The sequence below is a fragment of the Scyliorhinus canicula genome, chromosome 2 (assembly GCF_902713615.1).
Source record: "Scyliorhinus canicula chromosome 2, sScyCan1.1, whole genome shotgun sequence".
Taxonomy (NCBI): domain Eukaryota; kingdom Metazoa; phylum Chordata; class Chondrichthyes; order Carcharhiniformes; family Scyliorhinidae; genus Scyliorhinus; species Scyliorhinus canicula.
This window is the reverse complement of record NC_052147.1, coordinates 165914733-165942168: the sequence shown is the minus strand read 5'-3', so window position 1 is coordinate 165942168 and position 27436 is coordinate 165914733. Positions and strand designations below refer to the sequence as shown.

At 45.6% G+C, this 27436-nt stretch overlaps 1 protein-coding gene across 8 annotated transcripts in view; it reads left to right on the top strand.

Annotated features, from left to right (window-relative positions):
- The window catches only part of pikfyve (phosphoinositide kinase, FYVE finger containing), a 206985-nt gene that overhangs the window by 52080 nt on the left and 127469 nt on the right, over window positions 1-27436 (top strand). For all 8 annotated transcript variants that reach the window (XM_038788673.1, XM_038788682.1, XM_038788662.1 and 5 more), the window contains exons 4-7: window positions 174-292; window positions 1866-2037; window positions 7713-7920; window positions 26709-26798. In XM_038788673.1, coding sequence (XP_038644601.1) covers window positions 174-292; window positions 1866-2037; window positions 7713-7920; window positions 26709-26798 — 589 coding nt within the window. The remainder of the gene's footprint in view (window positions 1-173; window positions 293-1865; window positions 2038-7712; window positions 7921-26708; window positions 26799-27436) is intronic.

Below are 27436 nucleotides of genomic sequence, written 5' to 3'. Positions count from 1 at the left end.
CATATCCTACGCATTATTTCAAACTAGCATAAATGCCAGACTAAAGATGTTGCAAAACGTTCAGCCCCCAAACAGCTCAACTTAAAAAATAAAAAGGTAGTATAAGTGCTGTTCTCATCAAAATTAGTTATTTTGAAAATGTTATAACCGTACCTTTTTGATTTATTAATTAGATGGTCATAGAAAACCAGATGTGTCGATAGGAAGCCATGATCCTCGAACAGCAGTACAACTGAGGAGCCTTACTACAGTTCTAAAGCGCTTGAAAGAAATCATGGAGGGAAAAAGTCAGGTACGCTATAGAGTCAAGTTATTAACCTATTGCAGCACATAAATCCCAAAGGGAGAAAGAAACTCATAAGACAGGAATGGTGGCGAAAAGTAGAGATATATGAGAACCCTCTAAACCATTACGTAGAAATTTGCAAGAGACTTCAATCACTAAAGACAAAGCTGCGACAAGAGTCAAAACAAAGCGTTTCTTGAAATACTCAGCGGATCAGGCAGCAGGTTTGTGACCAAGCTGGAAGATATAAAGAGGTGTTGAGCATACATTTCCATTAAACAGTCAGTAGAAGATCAGAGGTCTACCATAGCTAACTTGAAGAACGACAAGCGAGCCAGAGAACACGATTTGTGCAAAATTACAGAAAGGAACTGGCAAAAAGAACTTGATTACCATCCTGAGTTTATTTGATTTTGTGGGGCAACACCAAACATTTGGACAAAATAAATCATTGCCAAGCTTCCCAAGAAGTGGAACAGAAGTGATTGTAACAAGTGCTGTGATGTTGCATTCCTATCTGTCCCTGGTATGATTTTCTGTATTATTACCCTCAGCAGAATTAAGGTAGCCATCGTATGTTGCCTTCAAGAAAGGGCAAGTTGGTTTTCTTGGCAGTGCACTTCAGAGACTGAAAATGTCATTTTTGAGGGTAACAGTCCAGGAGAGAAGCTGAATTTCCTTTGTTCTCATTCTGAGAGTGCCTGACACATCCAGAAGTGGATATGGAATTGAAAGCTAAGGCAGAGACGAACCTAAAATGTGACCAAGAATACCTCCAAGAAATACAATAACGGATGCAGCTGCAGTGCACGTGCAGCTTTAGGAGCTTGGGACAAAGAAATATGCCTCTGGAGCACAAAAGAATGAAGACGAATGTGGTACACTAATTGAGGAAACCTGTTTTTTATTTGATCAACATTGAATCCTGTTTTTCAAATTGTAATGCTCAATAATGTCAACACTTTTATCATGAAATAACATTTATCTTGATACTGATGTAGGGCTTCAGAGGTTAGTAGGCCCATTTGTTGGAATTTAAATAGTGGACTTCAATTTCATGATGCACATTGGCTTGCTAACAGAATAAATTGATGCAACTGTTTATGTTTTTGCGTATTAAACAAAAATGAGTACATTTGAAATTTTGACAGTATATGTATAGTTACGACGGTATATGTATAGTTACTTCTAGTAAGTTGACCGTACTAGAAGTAAATTAGGACCACATAAGGTAGGTATGCATATTATGTTGCACCTTTTTGAAAATATGCATGTGACCTATCTATGTGGTCATTAGCTTAGTTCCAGTAATGCCTGACTTTTAAGTCAGGCAGTCAAATTAGTTTTGAGCTTCATCACTTCTGTCATTCTATTGGTGGACTACCTCCATGTGTAAGTGAAATAGATTTCCATCTGAGTTTTCCAAAATGCTAACGCAGAAAAGGAAAAATGGAGTGGAGGGAAACAGTGGAGATTAATTAGCACTTTGGATTCATAATGTGGGATTCATAATTTCTATTGTGCTTTAGTAGTTCAAGACCACTGAATCATAGATTATTACTTCTATTTTGCAACATAGGATACTGACTTGAAGCAGTACTGGATGCCAGATAGTCAATGTAAGGAGTGCTACGACTGTAATGAGAAGTTTACCACTTTTAGACGACGACATCACTGCCGTTTATGTGGACAGATCTTCTGTAGTCGCTGTTGCAATCAGGAAATTCCTGGAAAATTCATGGGTTATGCTGGTATGTAAATATTAAAGTCAATTTCAGATTGTATGTGCCAGTGGTTGATCAATTTAAGCAACTAAAGAGAGCTAGTGATAATTATGTATATTATGGTAGGTTAAATAACTGGATAAATATAACAGCAGGTCATGAAAGTGCTACTAATTTATTTGGTGGATGGAAAGAGAAATGATCAAGCATTAGTAAACCATTTTTAGAAAATATGATGGTGGCAAAATTTAACCAGGAAACAAGTTGTTGAATTTGCGGAGATTGGACGTCTGCGGCACGGTAATACAGTGGTTAACCTCACAGTGCCAGGGTGGGACCCGGATTCATTCCAGCCTTGAATGACTGCCTGCGTGGCGTTTACCGTTCTCCCCGTATATGCGTGGGTTTCCTCCGGGTGCAACGGTTTACTCCCACAGATGTGCAGGCTAGGTGGATTGGAAATCATCAGTGCACTGGGTTACAGGGATAGGACAGGGGAATGGACATAGGTCAAGTGCTCGTTCAGAGGGTTGGTGCAAACTCGATGGACCGAATGGCCCTCCTTCTGCTCTGTAGGGATTCTATGAAAGAAGAGTTGCAACCATGGTAAGTAGGACCTGACGAGTATTTCTACTGTCCTTAATATACCCCAAACTAGAGCAAGTAATACAGTGGTTAACCTCACAGTGCCAGGGTGGGACCCGGATTCATTCCAGCCTTGAATGACTGCCTGCGTGGCGTTTACCGTTCTCCCCGTATATGCGTGGGTTTCCTCCGGGTGCAACGGTTTACTCCCACAGATGTGCAGGCTAGGTGGATTGGAAATCATCAGTGCACTGGTTACAGGGATAGGACAGGGGAATGGACATAGGTCAAGTGCTCGTTCAGAGGGTTGGTGCAAACTCGATGGACCGAATGGCCCTCCTTCTGCGCTGTAGGGATTCTATGAAAGAAGAGTTGCAACCATGGTAAGTAGGACCTGACGAGTATTTCTACTGTCCTTAATATACCCCAAACTAGAGCAAGTAAAATGGGTAATTTAAGGGGGAGTCATGGCAGGTCAGCTCAACCTTGTGGAATATTCCTCCTGTGCAATCTTGGAAACCAGGAACCATTCCAGTGTCCAAGGTGACTACCTGTGCAGGAAGTGTCTCCAGCTGCAGCAACTCCAAACCGCATTTTGGAGCTGTGACTGGAGACACTGTGGACCATCTGCAAGGATGAGGTCTTTGTGGATAGCACGTACATTAGTTAGTTTATATACTTGTGTAAAAGTCAAATTTTTGAACCCAGTCTTTTAGGCCAAAAATCATGGGATCAATTTTTATACGGCTAATGTTTTTGAAGGATTAACATTCATGCTTGATTTAAGCTGAAAAAAAGATTCTTTATGGAATAGAATTAAAACGAATAACACTAAAGAATCCATATTAATTCTCTAACATTTATTTAATATAAATGATGTACATTTCATCCAACACAATATAAAGACATACCAGAATTAATTAACTACAGTACTTCACATTGAAATCCTTCAAAATTACTTTGATCACTATTTGAATAACTGAAAAATAAATCCCATTTACCTTATTGTATAACATCGTCGTATGGTTCTTCTGTTTTCAACATCATCGACAGAACCAGCAACTACAGCAACATCATTCCACATGTAATCATCCTCGGTACTGCTGAGCGCATTCAATATTCCACAAGTTTGAAATGATTTTTTGGACGATATTGGGATCGAGTTCATCCCATCCATTCACTCAATTTTGCTTGTGTGTCCACATATTTCCTCTTTTGCCTTCTAACATCCAATTGTTCCACACCTTTTGTCGTTGAGAGATTTATCTATGCACGGGTCCAAGGGCTGAACAGCACTCATAAGATTGCCAGGAATCGCTGCCATAGTGGTATTAGTTGATTTCCCATCACTGACTATGTTGTTGACTAGGTGAAATTTGAACGTGTCTCAGATTAGCAATTTTTTTTTTGCTTTGCATAATCTTCGTGGTCTCATATTGCATGCTTCTTCGATCCATTTCTTGCAGCTGCCATCATCCATTCAGTCTTTCTCATGAACATGGACAACAAAGCCTTTCTGAAATTTCACTTTTGGTGAGAGTATTGTGCTTGAATATCACCATCTGCTTTAATTTCATCTTTATGACTGCAGTTTTGTCACAAAGAACAATGCAGTACAGGAGCAGACCCTTCGCCTTACAAGCCTGTACCGGTCATGATACCAACCTTTGCCAAAACCCTCAGCACTTCCTTGTGCTGTATCCCTCTATACCCATCCTATCCATGTGTTTGTCAAGATTCCTTTTGAATGCCGTTAATGTATCTGCTTCCACAACCTCCTCTGGCAATGCGTTCCAAGCACTCGCCACCTTCTGCGTAAAGTATCTGCCTCGCACATCACTTCTAAACTTTGCCCCACGGACCTTTAATCTATGACGTCTGGTGACTGACCCCTCCACCCTGAGAAAGAGTGCCTGCCCATCCACTCTATCAATGCCCTCATAATCTTGTAGACCTCTTCCGGGTCAACCCTCAACTTCCGTCTTTCTAATTAAAACAGTCTGAGTCTATTCAGCCTCTCCACATAGCTAGCAACATCCTAGTAAACTTCCTCTGCACCCTTTCCAAAGCCTCCACATCCTTCTGGTATTGTGGTGACCAGAATTGTTCACAATATTCCAAGTGTAGCCATCCCAAGGTTCTATACAACTGCAGCATGACTTGCCAGTTTTTATACTCGATGCTTTCTTGACTACCTTGTCGCTTGTCTTACCACCTTCAAAGATCTGTGAACCTGCACGCCCAGATCTCTTTCACTTTCTATATTCCTAAGAGTTTTGCCATTAACAGTATATTTCCCCTCTATGATAAACCTACCAAAATGTATTACCTCACATTTGTCCGGATTAAACTCCATTTGCCATTTCTCTGCCCAAGTCTCCAACCTATCTATGTCCTTGTAGTGGTGAAAATATTCACACAAAGGCCTGAATATAAGTTTGAAAAAAAGCAGTTTCTTATGTCAGAATTCTGGGAGAGACGGTCTCAGACTCCGCAGCCTTTGGCAGCACCTTTTCTCACTTGAGCTAAAGCTCACACGGGTTAAAATACAGATTCAAGGGGCGGAATTAGTTGTATTCTCATTTACATACAATAAATCAACTATATTCGCGTCACACTTAATACATGCAGTCAATCAATTTTCCTCGCATCCCAGTTATCACATAAAGTGGGTGTTGTCTTACCCGCCCCTAACTTCATGCAGAAGTCATTCAAAACTAATGTAATAATATGTCCTGTCTACAGCTGTAGACCTTGAGCTTCATCAATGATACATTGCATGTCTTGTTCTGTAAAGTTGTTATCAGTGGCTGTTGGGATACTCCCAATACATACCCACGGTCTGGTCTCATGAGACAGTTTACAGGGAATGTGGCTTGTTCAGCCATTTTATATCACAAAATAGCTAACAGACATTTTGGGCGCGATTCTCCGCTCCCACGCCAGGTGGGAGAATCGCGGGACGGCCGTTCTGGCACCCCCCGCGATTCTCCCACCCCCCCCGAAATGGAGAATCGCGGGTCGCCGTTTTTCACGGTGACCCGCGATTCTCTGACCCGGATGGGTCGAGCGGCCTGCCGTTTCCGACCGGTTCACACCTGCGGCAACCACACCTGGTCGCTGCTGGGGTGAACATGGCGCCAAAAGCTGGTTTGTGGCTTGTGGGGGGCGGAGAGGGGAGTGAGCACCATGACCGTGCTCGGGAGGGGACTGGCCCGCGATGGGTGCCCACCGATCGTCGGGTCAGCGTCTCAAAGGGACGCACTCTTTCCCCTCCGCCGCTCCGCAAGATCAAGCCGCCACGTCTTGCGGGGCAGCGGAGGGGAAGACGGCAACCGCGCATGTGCGGGTTGGCGCCTGCCAATCTGCGCATGCGCGGCTGACGTCATTAGGCGTGCCGGCCACGTCATTCTCGGCGTGCTGGGCCTTGATGCCAGCGACAAGGCCCCGCGGCTGAGATTTACGGCACGCCCCTCCTAGCCCCTACCGGGGGGGGGGGGGGGGGGGGGGGGGTGGGGTGGGTGGGGGGGGGGGGGGGGGGGGGGAGAGAATAGGTGGCGAGGAGCGGCCTTCGACGCCGTCGTGAACCTCTCCGGGTTTCACAACGGAGTTGGGCCTTGGGGAGAATTCCGCCCTTTGTGTCTTTTCTGATATTAACAGCATTGTGTATGCACTATCTATTTCTACAAATTGCCTCTTCTAAACAGGCATCTAAGCCAATGAGGACCTTTTGTTTCATCAGAACTATTCAAAAGTAGTATAGGAGCACAAATGTAGTTACAGGGCCACCTATCATTTATATCATAGTCCAGTATCACAAAATGCCATCCAACAGTCCTGCTGCATCTTCTGACAATCTTCAGCACTGTCTGCCAACCTTGGTGTCATCCGCAGAATTACTAATCAGACCGGCTACATTTTCCTCCAAATCGTTAATGTACACCACAAACAACAGAGGCCCAAGTACCTATCCCTGTGGAACACCACTAGTCACAATCGTCCATTCAGAAAAACACCCTTCTACTGCTACACTTTGCCTTCTGTGACCGAGCCAGTTCTGTATCCATCTTATAATCTTGGTTTTCTATAATGTGGAAACTAATCGGTGGTTTGTCCATATTTCCAATGCAGGCCAATCAATAGACGTTTTACTCTGATGTTAAATAATGAAATGGTGGAAAGTGTTGATTTTATCGTTGCGCTGAAACAGTAACATTTTTGTTTACTGATGGAGTACTAGTCTTTTCATGTATTTTGTGCACCATCCTGCACTGGCCTTGAATTGTGGAATGCCATCTTTCTTTACATTTCTAAGGGTGTTGAATGAGATTCTGCATGGGTGATAATATTGCAATTTACCAATGCTTGCTAATGCATTCTGCTACTTTTTTCTTCAAGTGAGGCCACTTGTCGGTCTTAACTCTGTCAGCACATTTAATTATTCGGTATAGTTTTAAGTTCATTCAATATCTTTCACCATTCTCTTTATTATTTCCTTGGAAACGTTAAAACTTGCTGCTGCTGCACAATTGTTAGCCTTCATGGTGAACAACTTTTATTTTAAGTTGAGCTGCATGCTTGAGATTCTTCCTCAAACATGATAGACCATTGTGTTACATACATGTCTTTCGATTGGCGAGGGGGTTTGCTGCTAGAATTGGCAGAGGGAAAATCTAAAGGTTTCCGTGTACTTTAAAATTAATAAACCATAATTACCAGTAGGTTTGGTCCCAAAAAAACCGAAGAGTAAAAAAAAACCACAAGCAAAAAAGTAAGGTGTTGACTTTTATACAAGTATATGTGGAAAAATGCTGATATATATGGTCCGGCTCCAGAACTGATATTTGAGAAATATAGTTAACAAAATTCAGCCACTAGCCTTATCACATGGGTAAAGCAAAGGTTTCTGTGGTGTGAAACATTTTTCATGTGCCTTGTTTGGCATATGTAATAATAACATTGTTTCAAAAATGCAGATTACCTTGTAAACGTGGAAAATGAGTGCCTGTAGCTTGCCTTTGAAACTTTTATTTGAGCCGCTGTGTAGGTTTGCTAACTTTTTCAAATGTATGCATTTATTGGAAATAATTATAAGGGATTCATATTTTTCTCTTCAGGTGATCTTCGCGCATGTACGTACTGTCGTAAAATAGCTTTGAACTATGCACATTCCACAGACAGCAGCTCCATTGGTGAAGATCTAAATGTCTTGACTGACTCAATGTGCTCTGTATCCATATTGGATCCGAGTGAACCTAGAACTCCTGTCAGTGGAAGGAAAGTCATCAGAAATATATTTTTGGAAGAGGACCTTGCATGGCAGAGGTATGAAAAGTTTGGGTACATATTTGAACTGTCCTTTTCACAAATGCAATGTGCATTTGAGCCCAGGGGAAACAGGTGAAAAGTCTCATCCCTGGTTCCTACAAATGACATGAGAAATAATTTATGGAATATCAGTCTAGTTTCTAACAGGAACATCCATGGCACAAATTGATGATTACATGACAATCTTGCTTTGGCTATAATGCTAACTACCATGGAAAGAATTGCTTTGATGCAATAGGAACCACTCATTCAGTTAAGGCATACTGTTTGATTCAAAATTTTCTTTCCTGTAGCCTAAGTAATGTTTAGTTTTGGATTATTGATCTTGACAGTTGAGTGAGGAGAGTGGAAAATTGCTGCATTGTCCGTGGCACTTGCATCTCTTACAATGAGCAAAGTTCTCTGAAACATTTTATGGAAAGCTTTTGCAGGATGATTTGCATGGCATTTAAGAGCAGCCACAGCTGAGCCAAGTTAACTACAGTTTTTAATGAATTCAGAAAGAATGTTTTGTCATGCAAATGTTTAATTGAAACGTACTGTGAAAAAAAAAACAGTTATTGAAGTCTGGCTGGTGTATGCAGCATATCACAAAGTATTTTGGCTTTGTATGGTACAGGTCCTCTGATTTGGGTTTTAAAATTGAGTGAGATTAAATTTACTGAGCCACCCTTGTTTTCTCAGTCTAGCAAAATTCACTGAATATGTTGTCATCGTTGCTGGTTTTGTTTTACGTGAACATCATTATTGGGAGGAAACTGTTCCCAGTTGTTTCATAGTCATTAGAATGTGAATAAAGTAGCTATTATTTTGTATTCAATTCTCTTCATTCAATCAACATCTGCATTTAAGGTCACCTTCTCAGGTATAGAATACACATTTTGGGTTATTTTGTGTTTTCTCTGTCCTCTGTAGCAATTCTTGCCCTCATGTAAAAGACTTTGGGTGGAATTCAACCAAAGCATTTCTAAGGGCTGGTTTCTTCCGCCCCACTCGCCGCAAGATCGCCACCCCGCTGTGGGGTTGCTGAGGCCATCCCGCCTTTTCCGGCCTTCCCAACTTCCCTTTTGGGCCCTCCCTTTCAGGACCCTCATCCTTCACAACCCCCCAACCTTTATCTGGATCCTTCATACCCGGCCTTCACCCTCCCCCTTCATACCCCTCTCCATCTCAAACCCCCCCCCCCCCCCCCCACCATTTCATGGGCATGGCCCCTCTCCGGTCCTGACCCTTGGCAGTGTCACCTTGGCAATGCCACCTTGGCAATGCCCCTGCCAGCCTGGCTGTGCCACTGGGTGACATGAGTGTCAAGGTGCCACCCTGCCTGTCCACAACCACCCAGGGGTCTCCAAAGACCTGGGAGTCCCCCAGCTGCCATTAGGCTTGGTCTACATTTGTGTGGACCAGCACTAAACTGCACCCTGGCAAGGTCCCCCAGGCAAGGCTGTTAGGGTCCCGGGCATTGGGAGAATCCGGATCCATATCTGAATCTCGCCCAGGGAGAAGTTTGTGGGAAGTTCGGTTGAATCTCTCGAGACGTTGCAAGCTCTCACATTCAATGGCCTCATACCGACACCAAGTCGGGTTTCGCGGCAAGGCCGTTAAATTACGCTCTTTGTTATTCCCTGTTATCAGACTGGTTTTCTTTACTCAGTCCAGCATCTTTTTTACAATTTGACAACTGTCTCAATGAAATTTTTCCAAGTGGAAAATCTTTATCCCCTTTTCCGGTGACTTTACGCTCGCATATACAGCAAAGGAGTATTTACTAATAAATCAGTGTTGTTTTGACTCTACTGATATTCACTGTGTTATTCGGTTCAATACCACCACTCAACATTAAACCCACAGCTCCTGTGTGCAATAATGTTGATAATATTTGATTGAAGTGCTGCAGTGGTTGAGTATGAAATGTGCTGGGTGCAAGGGTGGGTGGGGCAGTGTTGCCTCTGAAAATATCGCAGGGCGAAAATTTTGCATTGTTTCACTAAAATGCCCATCAAACCTTTAGAAAATATGGTTAAATATCCTTTTGTGAAAGCATATGGATAGATACTGTTTTGGAAAGGAAGCACAAGCAAAACTTGTAGGTTCTTGGAGATTAGCCTTAGAAACACAGCACTCAGTGTGACTTGACCTGGGCATGAAAGAATCCTTTCAGACATCAGTTGAACTAGCCGAGGACAAAACATTGTCAGTAATCTAGAAGAATCCCATTTACAATATGCTCTAGGCATAACTATCTCAAACTGAGCAGTAGTTTCACGGCTGTCTGGTCTGTTTACCAGTCACAGAACAACATTTGCATGCAGTATTATTTGCGTATCCTTGACATGATGTTAATAATCTTGTTTGTACCCTTTGCACCATTTTGTAAAATCTTTACAATCTCCATGTAAATCAAAGCTTTGGACTAACATTCTCTGGGAACATTTTTCACAGACAGGAACATAAATGATCTACATTTCTTTTAATACATAAGAATGATAAGAGTTTTCTATATATGGTCATAATTGGACTGAGCTCTAGGTAATGGTGCCTATTTTATATTGGCAAAAGTGCACCCATTTCCTATTGTTACTGAAACGAAATAGAAAATGCTGGAAAATCTTAGCAGGTTTGGCAGCATCTGTAGGGAGAGAAAAGAGCTAACGTTTCGAGTCCAATGACTCTTTGTCAAAGCTTTGCCAAAGAGTCATTGGACTCAAACGTTAGCTCTTTCCTCTCCCTACAGATGCTGCCAGATGTGCTGAGATTTTGCAGCATTTTCTCTTTCGTTTCAGATTCCAGCATACACAGTAATTTGCTTTTATTCTATTGTTACTGAACAGTTGGAATTCCAAAGATCATTCTGCTGAGTACCTTGCAGATATGCTAGTGGATGATCTCAGCTAAAAGTTAGCCCAGCCACAAACTGGAGCCTTCCATTTGTGGGAGCAGCCCAAACTCCTTTTCAACAGAAGCTTTACAACATCTTCTTAAAATAGAAAAACCCAGAACGTCGGCTGCAGGTATGTGAAATACCCCTGAGTCCAGCATAAAGATTGTTATATACGTTCCCCCTTGCTCTTCATAGCATGGATAATTCACAAGATTAGGGTGGAGGTGATGGTCATCATCATGACACCCAGTGTGGTCCTCAGATCTTTCAGCCTTCAACACCATCTGTCAAGGTTCCACATAGACAGGGTATTATTATTCAGCTGGATGGTCAGATCTGACACAGGCTGCAATGCTTCAGATTGGCAACAGAGCACTTGAGAGGCTAAACTGACGTAATGGGGTTTTTCATCAATCTGTTGGCCCACTACATCCAGAACGAAATATTTTAAAAGCTTACAATTATAAAGTTTAATGTATTTATATAAACACAATGATCACTTTTCAGCAGGCTACATGATATATCAGTTCTATTGTTCAGAAATATTATTAGAATCGAGGCACTCAACTTAATGGTCTGAATTTTGTAATAATAGCATTGAGGCTATCAGAGTTGCTGTTGTTACGACTTCCGGTTGCGGCTATGAATAGCTAAGCCGCACATTTGGAAGCTCCTGCAACAAAGGTGTTTTTGGGCCAATTGGAGGGCCCCAACGGCGCTGAAAAAACGAATCCCGGTGGGGGAAGGTCCCCTGAGGAGAACTAGACCGATTTTATGGTCGGTACCCGGAGTGGAGCGGCAAGAAAAACGGCAGCAGCTCCCCAAAAAAAGCGGGGGAAGAAAATCAAAATGGCGGCCGGCGGTGCATCGGAGGAGTGGAAGAAATGGGCGGAGGAGCAGCAGGCCGCTCTCCTCCGTTTTTTCACGGAGATGAAAGTGGAGCTCCTAGAGTCCATGAACGCGACGGCCACCAGGTTGGTGGGAGCCCAGGCGATCCAAGAGGCGTCGATTAAAGATCTGCAGCAGGAGATGACCGCGAGGGAGGAGGAGGCCACAGTCATCGGGGCAAAGGTGGAGGTGCACGAGGCACTCCACATGAAGTGGCAGAGCCGCTTCGAGGAGCTGGACACTCGGATGAGGAGGAAAAATTTGAGGATCCTGGGCCTGGAAGAAGGCCTGGAGGGGTCGGATCTCCCGGGATATGTGGCGGAGATGTTGAGCTCCCTGATGGGGGAAGGGGCCGGTCCGGCGCCCCTGGAATTGGAAGAGGCATACCGGGTCATGGCCAGGAGGCCTAGGGCAAACGAGCCCCCGAGGGCGGTGCTGGTGCGGTTCCAGCGGCTAAGTGATCGAGAGAAAGTCCTGAGGTGGGCAAAAAGGGAGAAAAGCAGCAAGTGGCAGAACTCGACGGTAAGGGTGTACCAGGACTGGAGTGCGGAGGTGGCAAAGCGGCGGGCCCGGTACAACCGGACAAAGGCGGTGCTACACGCGAAAAAGATCAAATTTGGAATGCTGCAACCGGCGCGCTTGTGGGTCACCTACAAGGACCAACATCATTATTTCGAGTCCCCAGAGGAGGCCTGGACCTTTGTACAAGAGGAAAAGTTGGACACGAACTAAAACCTGGGAGCACCGGCGGTCGTAGCCGCCGGGGGACTCTTGATTGAGCAAGTGGCCCTTTTCTTTTTCAGGCCAGGTCGGAACTGGGTAACAGTTTCGTGGATTGTTTGGGGTGTTTTTTCTCGAACGGTTGACTTTTCTGAATATTTTGAAGGTTTCGAGTTGTTGGGTGTTTCTGTATATTTGTACTGTTGAAATCTCTATTGTGGGTCGTTGGCTTCTTATGGGGTGTTTCTTCCCGTTTCCAATTTCCCTTAGTTATTTACCCCTCTTACCCTTTTTCTTTGGGTGCTTGGGGGGGGGTTTTTGTTCTTTTTTTCTTTTCGGGTTATGGTTATCTGCGGTTATTTATACTGTTTGATGGAGGGTGATGGTTGGGCACACTGTTAGTTGATAGCTAGTTAATTATTTTGTTATTTAAGTATGTAGTTAAGTATTTATGTATTTAGTTGCCATTGGGTATTTATATCGTTAAGTTGGGGAGACGGGACGGGGGGGAGCGGGTTGATTATGCGGGTCTTTCTCGGGGGTTTTAAGGGGATCTTTCACGGGCGCAGATGGGGTGAACCGGGAGGAGTCGGAATGTGGCAGGAGCAGCCGGGTCAGCGGAGACCAGCTGACTCTCGGGAGTACGATGTGGGGTACATCGCGGCTAGGAGGGGTCCTAGCCAGGGGGGGGGGGCTGGGGGGGGACACCGGGTTGCTGCTGGAAAGACCAGGGACGAGAAGGGGAGGGGTGGGGGGGGGGGGGGGGGCCATCGCTATGGGAAGCGGGTCAGAAAAGAAGGGATGACCCGGGGCGAGCAAGGGACAAGACATGGCTAATCGACAGGGAGTAGGGACGGGTCGCTCTGCGACCCGATTGATCACGTGGAACGTAAGGGGGCTGAATGGGCCGGTCAAAAGATCAAGGGTCTTCTCACACCTGAAGGCTGATGTAGCAATGCTGCAGGAGACTCATTTGAGGGTAGCAGATCAGGTCCGCCTGAGAAGGGGGTGGGTGGGACAGGTGTTCCACTCAGGCTTGGATATCAAGAACCGGGGGGTGGCGATTTTGGTGGGAAAGAGGGTGTCGTTTGTGGCGGCAGAGGTGGTGGCAGACAAGGAGGGCAGGTACGTGATGGTGAGGGGTAGGCTGCAGGGAGAGAATGTGGTACTGGTAAATGTGTATGCCCCGAACTGGGACGACGCGGGTTTTATGAGGCGCCTGCTGGGCCTCATCCCGGGACTGGAGGCAGGGGGCCTGATCGTGGGAGGGGACTTTAATACGGTGTTAGACCCTGGGCTGGATAGATCGAGTTCCAGGACGAATAGGAGGCCGGCAGCGGCAGAGGTGTTAAGGGGGTTCATGGAGCAGATGGGAGGGGTAGACCCATGGAGATTTGGTAGGCCTAGGGCGAGGGAGTATTCTTTTTTCTCCCACGTCCACAGAGTGTACTCTAGGATCGATTTTTTCGTATTGAACAGGGGGCTGATACCGAGAGTGCAGGACACGGAGTACTCGGCCATTGCGATATCGGACCATGCACCACATTGGGTGGACGTGGACATGGGGGAGGCGCGGGACCAACGCCCGTTGTGGCGCCTGGATGTAGGGCTGTTGGCGGACGAAGAGGTGTGCAGAAGGGTGAGAACGGGCATTGAGAACTATCTGGGTACGAATGACACAGGTGAGGTGCAGGTGGGGACGGTCTGGGAGGCCTTGAAAGCAGTGATTAGAGGAGAGCTGATCTCCATAAGGGCACACAGAGAGAGGAAGGAGAGGCAGGAAAGGGAGAGGCTGGTGGGGGAGCTCCTAGAAGTAGATAGGAAATATGCGGCGGCACCAGAGGAGGGGCTATTAAGGGAGCGGCGTAGCTTGCAGGCCAGGTTCGACCTACTGACCACTAGGAAGGCGGAAATGCAGTGGAGAAGGGCGCAGGGTGCGGCGTATGAGTACGGGGAAAAGGCGAGCAGGATGCTGGCACACCAGCTTCGTAAGCGAGATGCAGCCAGAGAGATTGGGGGAGTGAGAGAGAGGGGTGGGGACGTAGTGCAGAAGGGGCAAGAGGTGAATAGGGTCTTTAGGGACTTCTATAGGGAATTGTATAGGTCTGAACCGCCGAAGAGGAGAGGGGGAATGAAGAACTTTCTCGACAAATTGGGGTTCCCAAAGGTACAGGAGGAGCTGGTAGAAGGGTTGGGGGCGCCGATAGAGCTGCAGGAGCTAATTAAAGGGATAGGCCAGATGCAGGCGGGGAAGGCGCCGGGGCCGGATGGGTTCCCGGTGGAGTTTTACAGGAAATTTGTGGACTTGGTGGGTCCAGTGCTGGTGCGAGCCTTTAATGAGGCGCGCGAGGGGGGGGTTCTGCCCCCAACAATGTCGCAGGCCCTGATCTCCTTGATTTTGAAACGGGACAAGGACCCGGTCCAGTGCGGGTCCTACAGGCCCATCTCCCTCCTGAATGTTGACGCCAAGCTGTTAGCAAAGGTCCTGGCAACCAGGATAGAGGACTGTGTGCCAGGGGTAGTCCATGAAGACCAGACGGGGTTCGTGAAGGGACGCCAACTTAACACAAATGTCCGGAGATTGTTAAATGTGATTATGATGCCAGCAGTGGAAGGGGAGGCGGAGATAGTGGTAGCGCTGGACGCGGAGAAGGCATTTGACAGGGTGGAGTGGGAATACTTGTGGGAGACGTTGGAAAGGTTTGGGTTTGGGGAGGGATTTATCAAGTGGGTAAAACTGCTCTATTCAGCTCCGATGGCAAGTGTGGTAACAAACGGGAGGAGGTCAGAATATTTTGGGCTCCATCGAGGTACTAGGCAGGGATGTCCCCTATCTCCCTTACTCTTTGCATTAGCGATTGAGCCGTTGGCGATGGCACTGAGGGGTTCAGGGGGGTGGAGAGGACTGACAAGGGGAGGGGAGGAACATCGGGTCTCGCTCTATGCGGATGATTTGTTGTTGTATGTGGCAGACCCGGAGGGGGGAATGCCGGAGGTAATGGGGATACTAGCGGAGTTCGGGGACTTTTCGGGATATAAATTAAATCTGGGGAAAAGTGAGGTCTTTGTAATACACCCGGGAGACCAAGGGGAGGGAATTGGGAGGCTCCCCTTCAAAAGAGCAGTTAAAAGTTTTAGGTATTTGGGGGTGCAGGTGGCAAAGAACTGGGGGACCCTCCACAAGTTGAACTTTTCCAGACTGGTGGAACAGATGGAGGAGGAGTTTAAGAGGTGGGACATGGTGCCGCTGTCGCTGGCAGGGAGGGTGCAGTCAGTTAAAATGACGGTCCTCCCGAGGTTCTTGTTTTTGTTCCAGTGTCTGCCCATCTTCCTCCCCAGGGCCTTTTTCAAGAAGGTAACGAGTAGTATCATGGGGTATGTGTGGGCACATGGCACCCCGAGAGTTAGAAGGGTCTTTTTGGAGCGGAGTAGGGATAGTGGAGGGCTGGCGTTACCCAACCTTTCAGGATATTACTGGGCGGCAAATACATCGATGGTACGAAAGTGGATGATGGAAGGGGAGGGGGCAGCCTGGAAACGCATGGAGAGGGCGTCCTGCGGCAACATAAGCTTAGGGGCACTGGTAACGGCACCATGGCCGCTCCCTCCCACGAGGTATACCACGAGCCCGGTGGTGGCGGCCACCCTCAAGATCTGGGGGCAGTGGAGGCGACACAGGGGGGAAGTGGGAGGTCTGATAGGGGCACCACTAAGAGGGAACCACAGATTTGCGCCGGGAAACACAGGAGGGGGATTCCAGAGCTGGCAGAGGGCGGGTATTAGACAACTGAGGGACTTGTTTATAGAGGGGAGGTTTGCGAGCCTGGGAGAGCTGGAGGAGAAATTTGGGCTCCCCCCGGGGAACACGTTCAGGTACCTCCAAGTGAAGGCATTTGCCAGACGACAGGTAGCGGGGTTCCCCGCGCTCCCCGACAGGGGGGTGAGTGATAGGGTGCTATCAGGGGTCTGGGTCGGGGAGGGGAAGATCTCGGACATCTATAAGATTATGCAGGAGGTGGAGGAGGTACCAGTAGAGGAGCTGAAAGATAAGTGGGAGTTAGAGCTGGGGGAACAGATAGAGGACGGGACATGGGCAGACGCCCTGGAGAGGGTCAACTCGTCGTCGTCATGTGCGAGACTAAGTCTCATTCAATTTAAGGTACTGCATAGAGCCCACATGACGGGGACAAGGATGAGTCGGTTTTTCGGGGGTGAAGACAGGTGTATTAGATGTTCGGGAAGCCCTGCGAATCATGCACATAGGTTTTGGGCATGTCCGGCACTGGAGGAGTTCTGGAAGGGGGTGGCAGGGACGGTGTCGAGAGTGGTGGGGTCCAGGGTCAAGCCAGGATGGGGACTTGCGATCTTCGGGGTTGGGGTGGAACCGGGGGTACAGGAGGCGAGGGAGGCTGGAATATTAGCCTTTGCGTCCTTGGTGGCTCGGAGGAGGATCCTGATTCAGTGGAGGGACGAAAGGCCTCCGAGTGTTAACACCTGGTTAAACGACATGGCAAACTTCATCCAATTGGAAAGGATCAAATTCGCCCTGAGAGGGTCGGTGCAGGGGTTTTTCAGGCGATGGCAACCCTTCCTAGACCTCTTGGATCAGAGATAGAAACTGAGGCCGTGACAGCAGCAACCCGGGAGGGGAGGGGAGGGGAGGGCGGGGAGGGGGGGGGGGGGGGGGGGGGGGGGGGACAAAGACAAAGGAAGTACGGTAGCGGTGGTGGCACGGGCAAGGCCTGCCCGAGGACGCTGCTAGAAATGATAAGTTGGTCTGACTGTCGGTTTGCCGGCGGGGGGGGGGGGGGGGGGGGGGGGGGGGGGGGTGGAGGGGACGTGCGAGTAGGGGGGGGGGGGACTTTTTTCTTTTTCTTGTTAAGTAGGGGGGTTTGACTCTGTTTTGTTATAATTTAAATGTAAATGTAGGGGGGGTTAAAATGTTTGTATTTTGAAAAATTTCTTCAATAAAAATTATTAAAAAAAAAAAAAGAGTTGCTGTTGTTACAGGATAAATCTGACAGAAGCTCATGATCTCCAACGTTGGGCAGATAGACACAGGAAAACATAAGTTGTGGTCAAAGATAGCCTGCTCCTTCACACAGTGTGCTGTTATAATACATGCCAAAAATCTTGACACTGAAGGCAATACAAGTTCATGAACTTGGGATATTTTCCCAGTAGTTCCTCACAAAAAACATATGGAAAAATTAGAGCTATTGCATTTAAGAGTTATTTTTTATTGAATGGTAAATGGTAATTGCTGGTAAACACCTCCCTGACACTTAAAAACAAGTGCGGACTCTCATTTCCTTATAAGAAAGTTAATGGTAGAGATGTAACAGAAAACAATATTTTTAGTTTTTTTTCTGTCTCTTATTCATTCCCTTAATCCCACTTGTATTTCCCAATTCTGTATTTTGCTTTCTGTACATGATAATCTAATTTATAATTCCTGATTTATACTTTCTTGTTTGGACTCTGTGTATCTTGTGTGGACTCTTCAATCTGATCGTTTAAAAAATCTGTTTGTTGCTTGGCCCAGTTAAAGTTGCCACAGATCCCATGTGGAGTGGTCATGTTGAAACAGATGTCGAATTGGTGATAATGTCCTCTGACAAGACCGTGAAAAGTTGGGTGGTTGTCAGCGTGATGAATGGAAAAAGTTGGTCCGTTGCTGCTGGGAGCAAAATTCAGGCCAATAATGAAAATTCACCTTGTTGCTATTTCTTCCTGTCACTCAATTTTCAAGTGGGAGCTGTGCAGTATGTTATGTCCTGAAAGTATGATTATCATTCCTTGAATGATTACTTACTCTGACTTTGTAGCACCTGTGCCTGGAGATACGTGACAAAGCAATCCATTCCCTTCAGTTCATAGTTAATGAGTCGCATCATTCCTGCATCTGTTGACCAGCTACTATGTCTAGTAGGAGCTCACTGCCTGACCTAATGTACAGGCCATGGTGACAGAGGTTGTATGACACGGCCGAACTAGTTGAGCTGTTTTGCAGGTGATGGATGAAGTTGAGTTTTTTTTTTAGTACAGTGAATCTTTCGAAGACATCTGTTTTCGAATGCATTTAGACTCCAGGGGCGAAATTCAACGACCCCCCGTAGGGTCGGAGAATCGCCCGGGGCCGCTGAAAATCCCGCCCCCACCGTGGCAGAAATTCTCCGCCACCCGGGAATTGGCGGGGGTGGGAAACACCACCCGCCGATCGGCGAGCCCCCTGCGGCGATTCTCCAGAGAAGTCCCGCCGCTGGGAGGCCTCTCCTGCCGCTGTGGTTTGAACCACCTCTGGTGGCGGCGGGATTGGTGGCGCGAGTGGGCCCCTGGGGGGGTGCCAGGCAATCGGACCCCGGGGGGTGCCCCCACGGTGGCCAGGCCTGCGATCGGGGTCCACTATGGCGGAGGTGGAAGAGAATCCCCCAGCGTGCATGCGCCAGTGGTGACGTCAGCAGCAGCTGACGCACCGGCGCATGCGCGAACCGGCGAAGGCCTTTCGGCCAGCCCCGGCGGCAGGCGTCAAAGGCCGCTGGAGCTGGTTTGGGCGCCAGTCGGTGTGGCGCCAACCGCTCCGGCACGGGCCTAGCCCCTCAAAGTGAGGGCTTGGCCCCTAAAGGTGCGGATAATTCCGCACCTTTGGGGAGGCCCGACGGAGTGGTTGGCGCAACTCCGCTACGCCGGGACCCCCCGCCCCACCGGGTAGGGGAGAATCCCGCCCCAGGTTTCACAACCAGATCGGAGAATTGAGAGTGGAATCTGTTGGGTGAAAACTGATGGTGCTCTACCTATTCTTCTATTGAGCTATTTATAGCTCCCTGAAAATTAATGGAACCCCCAAAAAGGTAAAGTCCTGTATAGTGTCAACTTTGTTTTCATTGGCATTCACATCTGTTTATGGATTCCCATCAGTTTACTTGGCATTTAAGGCAGTCCCACTCTCCCAACCTGATTATTGTTTGAATGTGATGTCATTACATGACACCACTGTAGTCATAGGTGACTTGAATGTGCAAATTGGTGGGGACATAGAACATAGAACAGTACAGCACAGAACAGATCTGTGTTTGAGCAGGTTTTGGCCCCCATGGATTTGGGAAATGTATAGATAATAGAGATCGCTTTATAGAGTTTTGTACTAACCCATCTCAATAAAAAGAGATTTGTAAAATCGCATGGACTTTCAATGGCCACAAAACTGCTGAAGAGGCAGAAAAATCAATCGGACATCAAAGGAATTTGACATCAGCAAGCTCAATGACACAAAACTAAAGATGACTTTCAACTTGCCCTAGGAACAGATACGATGTCCTGGTTGATTCGATGACAGGAACAGTTGGGAGGAACAATGGAAGTTATGATGAAAGATCATTGATCATTGACATGAGCTCTGCTTCTCTCCACATTGCTGCCTGACCCTGCTGAGATTTTCCAGCTTTTATGTTGTTCTTATTGTAGTAATAAAGCTTGTGCAGGGAAGCTGTATTAAAGAATTTCACAGATTATCCCATGACAGAAGAAATCCTCCTCATCTCTGTCTTAAATGGGTGACCCCTTACTCAAATTATACCGTCCACTCCCAGACTCTCCCACAAGGGGAAACAACCTCACAACATCTAATCTGTTAAACCACCTGAGAATCCTATATGCCTCAGTAAGATTGCCTTTCATTCTTCTTGGCTCCAACAAGTACAGACCCAAAATTATCAACCTCTCCGCATAAGAAAAAATTCCATACCTGGGATCAACGTTGAGAATCTTCTCTGGACTGCCTCTAATGCCAGTCTATCTTTCCTTGGAGAAGGGGACCAAAACTGTTCACAACTGTGGTCCAACCAGTGCCTTGTATAGTTTTAGCTCGACTTCCCTATTTTTATCTGTTGGAGGGAAGAAAAACCTCAAAGTCTGTTATCGACCGCGTGGAGTTGTAAAAGTTGCGTTTATTTTAGAATTGCTGTGTGCACACAGGAGAGGCAAGTTCTGCTGCTCACTTTAGCTCGCAAAAGCCAACTCTGCCTGTCCTCAGAATTACATGCATATATATTTAAAGTTCTTCGGAGTCACAAGCAGGTATTGACGTCACTGAATCATTCGGAACAATACAAAGTGATCAGTATGCATATTTTCTGGTCCTCGTAATGGGAAAACGTTCAAAAAATACAGTGTTTCCTTACAATCTCATGGGTTTGTGCTTAACATAATTAACTTCTAGAAGAGGTGCGAATGTGTTGGACAATGAATTCCTTAGACTTACTGGGGCCTCCTGTGTTTCCTGTTTCATATTCAAATGCTCTGTGAGATGATTAAATCATTTCCAATGTGGGTGACTTTAATCCCTTGCTTGCTGGTTTTCCCTTGGTATATGTTTAACCCCTTGCCTGCTGGTTTGCCCTTGGTATATGTTTAACCTCTTGCCTGCTGGTTTGCCCTTGACCTGTGCTATTACAATACTTTGAGACATCTTTATTATACCAAACCTGACACATATAGCAATTTCTTCGACTGACATTATCCTACATTCCTTTTGAATTAAACACCAGAATTTCATTTGCCTTCCCGATTACCTGCTGAACTTGCATGCTAATTTTTTGTGATTTATGCATGAGGACCCCTAAATCCCTCTGTGCTGCAGCTTTCTGCTGTCTTTCTCCATTTAAGTAATATTCAGCTCCTTTATTCTTCCTACCAAAGTGCATAACTTATTGGGTGGCACGACAGCCAGTGGTTCGCACTGTTGCTTCACAGCTCCAAGATCATAGGTTCAATTCACGGCTTGGGTCACTGTCTGTTCGGAGTCTGCACGTTCTCGCTGTGTCTGCGTGGGTTTCCTCCAGATGCTCCGGTTTCCTCCCACAGTCCAAAGATGTGCAGGTTAGGTGGATTGGCCATGCTAAATTGCCCTTGGTGTCCAAAAACGTTTAGGTGGGGTAACTGAGTTACGGGGATAAGGTGGAGGTGTGGGTTTAAATAGGATGCTTTTTAAGGGCTGGTGCAGACTTAATGGGCCTAAAGACATCCTTCTGCACTGTAAATTTTATGATTCTCATTTTCCTGCATCATATTCCATCGGCAAACGTTTTGTCCACTCACTTATCCTATCTATGTGCCTCTGTAAACTCTGTGTCATTCTCACCACTTGACCTCTCACCTGTTTTTGTGTCATCCACAAAGTTGGCAATCATAAGTTCACTTTCCTCGTCCATGTTATTAATATATGGGCTGGGATTCTCCGTTTGGGAGACTAATTATTATTGTGGGCGGGATTCGCCGATTGCTGACCCCGACGTCATCGGTGAGTACGCCACACGCCTTTGGGATGGCCTTAGGACGTCACCTGAAGGCCCTCCCTCGATGCTCCGCCCCAATGGGCCAACTGCCCGACGGCGTGGATCAATTGAGATCTGAGGTTTCGTGGGCAGCACGGTAGCATTGTGGATAGCACAATCGCTTCACAGCTCCAGGGTCCCAGGTTCGATTCCGGCTTGGGTCACTGTCTGTGCGGAGTCCGCACATCCTCCCCGTGTGTGCGTGGGTTTCCTTCCACAGTCCAAAGATTTGCAGGTTAGGTGGATTGGCCATGATAAATTTCCCTTAGTGTCCAAAATTGCCCTTAGTGTTGGGTGGGGTTACTGGGTTATGGGGATAGGGTGGAGGTGTTGACCTTGGGTAGGGTGCTGTTTCCAAGAGCCGGTGCAGACTCGATGGGCTGAATGGCCTCCTTCTGCACTGTAAATTCTATGTAATTCTATGTAACCTCGTGTGGTGGCTGCGGACTGTGTCCAGCTACGCCATAGTCGCAGGAGGGGGGAACCGCTCCGCTGGCCTAGGCAGCTTCGGCGGCTGTTGGGGGGTGGTGACGCGGGTTACAGTGGGACACTATCTGGCAGGCCGGGTCCTCGCGTCATATTGTACAGCGCGGCCGCTACAGGTCACCGCTGTGCGCATGCGCGGCCATGGACTTGGCAATTTTCTGTCCTTATCTGCAGGGAAAACCGGTGGTTTTACGTGGCACGGCTGCTAGCCCCCCACTGGGTGGAGCATCAGTGCGGGGGCGTCGCTGACCTTTTGATCGTAACACCAGACACATGCTCTAGACATAGCCTCAAAATCGGAGAATCCAGCCCTATGTTGTCTCGCCAGAGGTGAATTGCAACTGATTTGTGCTCCCACTGGAAGTGCAGATCAGGAAGCAATTCACTATCCGTCATGCAAATTCATGTGTGGCAAGGATATGTATGAACTGGCGGGGAACAGAGGGAAGTAGATCCTTGGAAAATAGGCGACAGGTTTAGATAAAGGATCTGGATCGGTGCAGGCTGGGAGGGCCGAAGGGCCTGTTCCTGTGCTGTAATTTCCTTTGTTCTTTATCCTTGATCCCTATTTAGGGAGTCTCTTGGGGGGAAGGGTCTCCCTATTTAGGTGATCTTTGGGGGGGGGGGCATCCCTTTAAGTGGGGGGTCTCTGAGGGGATGTGGTGGTGGAGTGGGCAGGTCTTGCATTGTGGGGGATGAGAGTGACCCTCGGATGGACTTTGCTGGTAACTCCCTAAAGGAATTACCGCCTTGGCCCACCGTGAGGTTCACCATGTCAGGGTCGCGCTGGGAAATAACCAGCAGTAAATCCAGCTCACATAATTCCTGGCCCCGTGGGCCAGAATCACTTGCGGGCTTGGAGAATATGGTGCCTGGCCCGCTGAGCTGGTGCGGGGATGCAAACCTAGACCCCGCTGTCAGCAGGGGGCTGGAGGGCGCCGATTCCTTTTTTTTTCCTGGATGCCCGAATTTCTGCCGCATTGGCAACCCTGCTACCGGTGGATGGCGGTGGCACCAGCACTGATCCCTGTGACACTGCACTAGTTTACAGGTTGGCATCCTGAAAATGCCCTTCTTATCCCAATTGCCTGGTCTTCTTAGTTAGCCAATCCTCTATCCGTGCTAATATGCAACCGTCAATACCATGGGTTCTTTTCTGATTAAGTAACCTTTTGTGCTGTGCATTATCTAATGCTTTTTGGAAATCCATGTTTATTATATCTGCTGGTTCCCCTTTATCTATCATGCTTGTTAGCTTTTCAAAGAATTCTAATACATTTGCCAGGCATGATTTCCCCCTGTTGAAGCCATGCTGACTCTGTCTGATTGCATTATGTATTTCTAAATGTTCTGCTGTTACTTCTTTTATAATGGATTCCAATATCTCCCAATGACCAGTGTATCCATTGTCTCTGTAGCTAGTTCCTTTCCTCTCCAAGGATGCAACTGATCAGTTCAGGGAAATGAATAGTCCCATTGGTTTCCTAGTAGTTTTTCTCTCGTGATTGTAATTGTATTTATTTCCTCTACCCCAACCCCTTTTTGCCCTTTGATTATTTAGTATTTTTGAAATGTTATTCGTGTCTTCCACCATTAAGATGACACAAAGTATTTATTTACTCCTCTGTCATTTCCTGGTTTCCCATTGTTATTTCCCCAGTCTCATTTTCTGAGGGGCCGATGTTCACTTTGGCTTCTCTCTTCCTTTTTATATATTTAAATAAGCTCTTACTGTCTGTCCAGTTTTATATTACTTACCATCCTCTCCCTAATTTTTTTGGGTCATCTTTTTGATTTTAAAACTATCCCAATCCTCTGATTTACCACTAATCTTTACCACATTATATATTTTTACTTTCAGTTTCAGACTTGCTTGGTTAACCGTAGTTAATTTATCCCCTTCCCAGAGTGCTTCTTCCTCGGTGGGATGTATCTATGTTGTGAGTCATGAACTATTTTACAAAATGTCTGCCATTGCTGATCAAACATCTTTTGTGCTAAATTTCTTTCACAACCCCACCAGCCAACTCTACCCTCATTCCTTTGTAATAACCCTTAATTAAGTTCAGCACAGTTGTTTCTGACCCAAGTTTCTCCTTCTCAAATTAAATGCTGAATTCTACTACATTATGGTCACTGTTTCCCAGGGGATTTTTTACTCTTGAGATCATTAAACCTGCCTCATTCACATTACCAGAACCAAAATAGCCAGATCCCTGGGAAATAGAATAATTTAATAATCCTGCCATCTATCTGTGGTATATCTGTTGTGTTATCCAGTCTATCCATTAATGGTTCTAATCAAATTCCAGGCTCCTTTTTTTATTGATGTGACTGTAAAATATTTTATTAGTTTATGTTCCTTGCTAATGTGATTTCATATTTTTCTTTGCCTTCCTAATTGTTTCTGATTTATTTCCTGATGTCTTTGTGATCTCTGTTATCATGCAGTGTTCTTCTGTCAATGTACTTAATACGTGCCTCTTTCCTGACCCTCATTGTTTTCATGCCTTTATTCATCCATAGAGAGTCTCTATTGTTTTGTCTGTTCTTTCCTTTTAGCGGAATACATTTTCCTGCGCTTTGCTGAACACTATTTTAAATGTTTCCTGTTGATGTTTTACATCATTGTTTGCGATTAGTTTTGCCAAATTTACTTAAGTTCTATTCTCAGTAATCAGCTTTTCTCAAATCTATAATCTTAGCTTCCATTTACATATTCCCTTCTCTATTATCACCTTAAATAGTACTGTATTATGATTGCTGCTACCTAGATATTGTCCTACATTTGCTTCACTTATCTTGTTCATTTTCCATTACTAGATCCAATAGCAAATCTTCCTTTATTCAGCTTTTTACATATTGAGTTGGAAAGGAGTTTTGTACACATTGTAGGAACTTCTTTCCCTTATCCCCTTCACCTACTTCTTCTGTTCAGTTAATATCAGGATAATTGAAATCCCTCCTGCTTATTATTCTATGGTTTTCATTCAATTTCCTATTTTGTCTACATCATGCTCTACCTTCCATTATTCTGTAGTCTGCACCTATTAATGTGGTTGATCCTTTTTTATCGTATGTCTATCCACAAGAATTCTGTTTATGTCTGGTTGATGGGTGCCCCTTTTTTTTTTTACCTACCATTGTATTATCCCTAATAAGGGCTGCTACTTTACCTCCTCTATTTCCTTCTCTATTTTTCTGAAATAAATTATATCCTTTACAGTTTAATTCCCACTCCTAATTTTCCGTAACCATGTCTCAGATATCCCTACTATGTCTGGCTTAGTTGGTTGGGCTGGTTGGTTGGGCTAGTTTAGCTCACTGGGCTAAATCGCTGGCTTATAAAGCAGACCAAGCAGGCCAGCAGCACGGTTCGATTCCCGTACCACCGTCCTTGGACATGCGCCGGAATGTAGCGACAAGGGGCTTTTCACAGTAACTTCGTTGAAGCCTACTCGTGACAATAAGCGATTTTCATTTCATTTCATTGCATGATTGGGGCAGCACGGTAGCACAGTGGGTAGCACATTTGCTTCACAGCGCCAGGGTCTCAGATTCCGGCTTGGGTCATTGTCTCTGCGGAGTCTGCACATTCTCCCCATGTCTGCATGAGTTTCCTCCAGGTGTGCCGGTTTCTTCCCAGAAGCCCTAAAAGACATGCTGTTAGGTAATTTGGACATTCTGAATTCTCTCTCTGTGTACCCGAACAAGTGCCGGAATGTGGCGACTAGGGGATTTTCACAGTAACCTCATTGCAGTGTTAATGTCAGCCTACTTGTGATGATAAAGATTATTATTAAAAATAAATAATAATAATAATGAAGAGTATTATTATTATTTATTTCAACTGGCTCTATTTTATTACGAACACTGTATTGCTGTACATACATTTTAACTAATTTTTAATAGTATTTTCTCTTATTTTGTTTGACAATCTTTTTATACTCTTGTTCTATAACTATTTATTCCCATGTCATCAATATCCAAGTCTTTATTAGTTCTCCTTGATCAAGGAGCCATGATTTGAAGTACTTAGCAGGATAGTACTTCAGGTAATTTTCTTCTGAAGGGAAGGAAGAAGTTTAAGACTATTGACACTCTTTTAATAAGATCCTTTTAATACTGTATTAAAGTTTGAAGTAAAGAATCCCAATGACAAAAAGGCAGCTAAGATTTTCCTGGTAACTGATGTTGCTAAAAATGTGCTGGTCATCAGAATACACCTTTTGAGTGGACCTTGTATACCAAATGATAACGAGGATAAACTGCCTTGTGTGGTAATGTGCTGTTTAATTTGGTAAATTTATCTTGTGCAGCATCAGTTGAGTTTGAAGCGGACTCATGAGTTGATTGCTGCTTTTGATCTGTAGTTTTAAGCACGTGATGCATTTGTTAAATTATAAGCTTTGCTGTTAAGATAGGGCAGTAAAAGTTTAATTTTGGAATTGATTGCATTATCTTTTCCTTTTAATCAGCTTGGGCCACCAGGATTCACAGAGTAATACTTTGACAACCCGCCTCACTACTGTGCAAGAAGATGTAGGAAAGTCACCTGGGAGGAAAAGGTACGTTTCGAACATTTTCTTTAACAATTTTTAAAATGTTTTTGTGGTTCACCTTCTGGCCAAATGGGAGGATCAAATAATGAAATAAAGTTGCAAGTTAGGAACTTTAAAAATACAGAATTCGGTAGTTTTTAAAACCTTTTAAACATTCTAAAAAGCATCTTGAAAATGAAACCAAAAGAATATACTGGCCTTTTTTTTTTGTTCATTTGGTCAATGGAATAATATACTGATGTTTCTCACTGTTAAAAATAGCATTGATTTCCTAGTTCTGTTGAAGAGTTTTTTGAAGAATAAGGAAAGTATAGCGAGAGGGCTGGAATGAGCGAGTGCTTTTAGTATGAAGTGCTCTCCCATTTCAGCATTTTAGCTCTTCTGTCTTGTATCTCCTGAGATATCTTTTCACCCCCCCCCCCCCCCATGGGTCTTCACTCACATTTCACATTGCTATCGCAAATGATGCACAGAAATCTACTTGAACTGTTATTTTCCTTTGGATTTAAAATATTAGAATCTGTTGCAATGATTTTTCTTTCTCTTCAGTTTTCTTTTTCATTATTTTAAAATGGTGATAACTTCAGATGATCAGGACCTATAACACTTAAGTGAAAAAATATACGTACTCTTTTATTTGGTTT